Below are 2,668 nucleotides of genomic sequence, written 5' to 3'. Positions count from 1 at the left end.
CAAACAACAATCCCTGACACTATCAATGTTATTCTGTTATGCTTGCAGACAAGAGACTATCTTAACTGTCATCTAAGAGACTCCACCCAGCAGTTGACTAAAACAGATGCAGAGACCCACAGCCAAACATTGGATGGAGGTAGAGAGTCTTTTAGCAAAGTTGGGGGAAGGATTGAGGGCCCCAAAGGGGATAGGAACTCCACAGGAAGAAGACAAAGTCAACTAACCTGGACCCTTGAGGGGTCTCAGAGACTGAACCACCAACCAAAAAGCATACACAGGCTGGACCTAGGCCTCCCTGCACATATGTAGCAGAGGTGTCACTCAGTCTTCATGTGGGTCCCAAACAACTGGAGCAGGGGCTGTCTCAAAAGCTGCTGCCATCCGGGAATGGTGGCGCATGCCTTTAATCCCAGCACTGGGGAGGCAGAGGCAGGCGGATCTCTGAGTTCGAGGCCAGCCTGGTCTACAAAGTGAGTTTCAGGACAGCCAAGGCTACACAGAGAAACCCTGTCTCAAAAAAAAAAAAAAAAGCTGCTGCCTGCCTGTGGGATATGTTCTTCTAGCTGGACTGCCTTGTCTGGCTGCAGTGGAAGAGGGTGGTGTGCCTAACCCCACATAGACTTGGTGTGTTGTGGTGGGGATGCCCAGGGAGCCTCCAACCTCTCAGAGAAGAAAGGGAGGGGTGAGGGACACCCAAATTAACTAATTAATTAATTAACAAATTTGTTAATTTGTTGATTGGTTGATTAATTACTGGGAAGTTGGCATGGGACTTTGGGTGTCCTCTGACTAGGTTAATTAATTCGTTAATTAATTAATTAAGGAAAAGATCACCTTCACTACAGGGGAAAGATGCACCATTTTGGATGCTACCACCACTCGCTGTGGGTCTGTGGCGCTAGCTGGGGAAGGGAGTCAATTACTTTCATGGTATAGTTACTCCTAACTTCATGTTTCAGTAAATAGTTCCCGCCCATGGTCATGAAGTTGTCAGCATCTCATCTTTCACTCACCAACCCTCCCACCTGAACCTAGAGCCCAGAAGGCATCCATCCTTTTGCTTCATACTAAGTTATCTCCAAGAAATAAACCACACATCAACCCACCCTGAACGACCCTAACTAAACTCAGTGGGTAAAAACATAAAAGGGACATCAAGGTAGGAAGAGGCATGTTGGCCAAAAGAAGGGTTTCTGTGGGAGAAAGAGGGAAAGGAGGGGTCACAGATGACAAAGGTCCAGTATGTGTGTACATTGAATTGTCAATGGATTTCTTAAAATAAATCAGGTAGGATGTTGGCTTGACCTTTCCTCACACATGGGAGGCATGTGTTTAAAATGAGTGTGGCAGTGTGTGGCGACACACTTATCATTCCAGAGGCTAAGACAGGAGAATCATGAGTTGGGAGCCAACCTAAAAAATAAAAACAGGGGCAGACCCCCATCTCAAAAAATAAGTTAACATACTGGATTTGCCATTGGTGCTGGGAAGGGGGGGGGATCTTTTAAAAGCCAGGAGGTAACAAATACAAGGTTCAAGAGTGTGATCTCTACAGCTATGGTGAAGAACAGAGAGATGGAACTTATAGTCACTACCTCAGCTCTCTCATGAAAGGCAGGATCACGGATGCTGATTACAGATGCTGTAAACAAGTGGTAATTAAACATGAAACGCTGTGTGTGAAGCACCAATATAGACACTGATACGTTAGTGCCAAGCCAGGTGCTGGAATGAACTGATAACACTCCTACCCACCCCTCCTCCTGTTCTGCCTCTCTTCCCCTTTGTCCTAGAACACCTCAGGCTAATCTCTTGCTGGCAGAAGCAAGCCTTAATGTTGATACCTCTGATGCTTCTTTCTCTTCTGGAACAGACAAGCTCCAAGGAGTGAAATTCTGCACGCTCACACCTCAACACCTCTACACCTCTCGAAGTCCAAGCACAGTGCCCCCACACAACTCCAACATAGCAAGATTTGCCTGTCTATCTGAGTACCATCCACCGAGAATCAGCATCTCACCCTCCCCTCAGCAAGCTTCCCATCTGAACCTACACTGTGGAAGAAGTCTCTTGCTCTTCCTGATGAGTGACCTCCAAAAACAAAAGCAGGGGGAAACCCACACTAAGACCTCGTATTGTTCTCACCTGAATAAAAGACTTGAGGAGGCCTCCTCTGTCCATCTGCAAGAGGTTTCCCAAGAGGGGCAGGGGACGTGGTCCTGGTGGGAAGTTGCCACGGGACTTTGGGTGTCCCCTGGCTAAGAGTAACAAGAAGCCCACAAGGAGAGCAAGGAGGAGCAGAACACTGGGCTCCATGGTCCTGGTCTAACCAATGTTGACTTCACTGCACACTCCAGCAGGATCTTTTATGCTGAACCCGCCTCTCCACTCAGTTATGCAACTTCAGCTGTTCCCGCCTCCTGTCTCTCATTGTCCAGAGTGTGAGGAGCCATAGCAACTCCCTGCTTTGGCTGCTCACTCCTCATTCCCGTACCCTCACTGTAGATGTTGGCAAGGACACCATGAAACAGATACGTAGGACAAAAGGGCACTGGGAGTGATGCTTCTTGTTTTATGGAGGTGGGTGTGCCCTTCCTTGTCAGCTCGGTTTTGTCTATTCGCTTACTGGGACAAGAGACTGCGGGTGTGCTGTACGCTTTTAATA

General features: G+C 47.9%; 1 protein-coding gene across 1 annotated transcript in view; it reads right to left on the bottom strand.

The window, feature by feature from the left end:
- LOC110297861 (cytochrome P450 2B10) overlaps window positions 1-2,355 on the bottom strand; it is a 32,142-nt gene extending 29,787 nt beyond the window's left edge. The window contains exon 1 of the mRNA XM_021166909.1: window positions 2,149-2,355. Coding sequence (XP_021022568.1) covers window positions 2,149-2,319 — 171 coding nt within the window. The 5' untranslated portion in view covers window positions 2,320-2,355. The remainder of the gene's footprint in view (window positions 1-2,148) is intronic.
- Between the last annotated feature and the right edge of the window lie 313 nt (window positions 2,356-2,668).

Source organism: Mus caroli, chromosome 7 (assembly GCF_900094665.2).
Source record: "Mus caroli chromosome 7, CAROLI_EIJ_v1.1, whole genome shotgun sequence".
Classification (NCBI taxonomy): domain Eukaryota; kingdom Metazoa; phylum Chordata; class Mammalia; order Rodentia; family Muridae; genus Mus; species Mus caroli.
The sequence above is the reverse complement of the archived record's forward strand: the minus strand, read 5'-3'. Positions and strand labels throughout refer to the sequence as shown.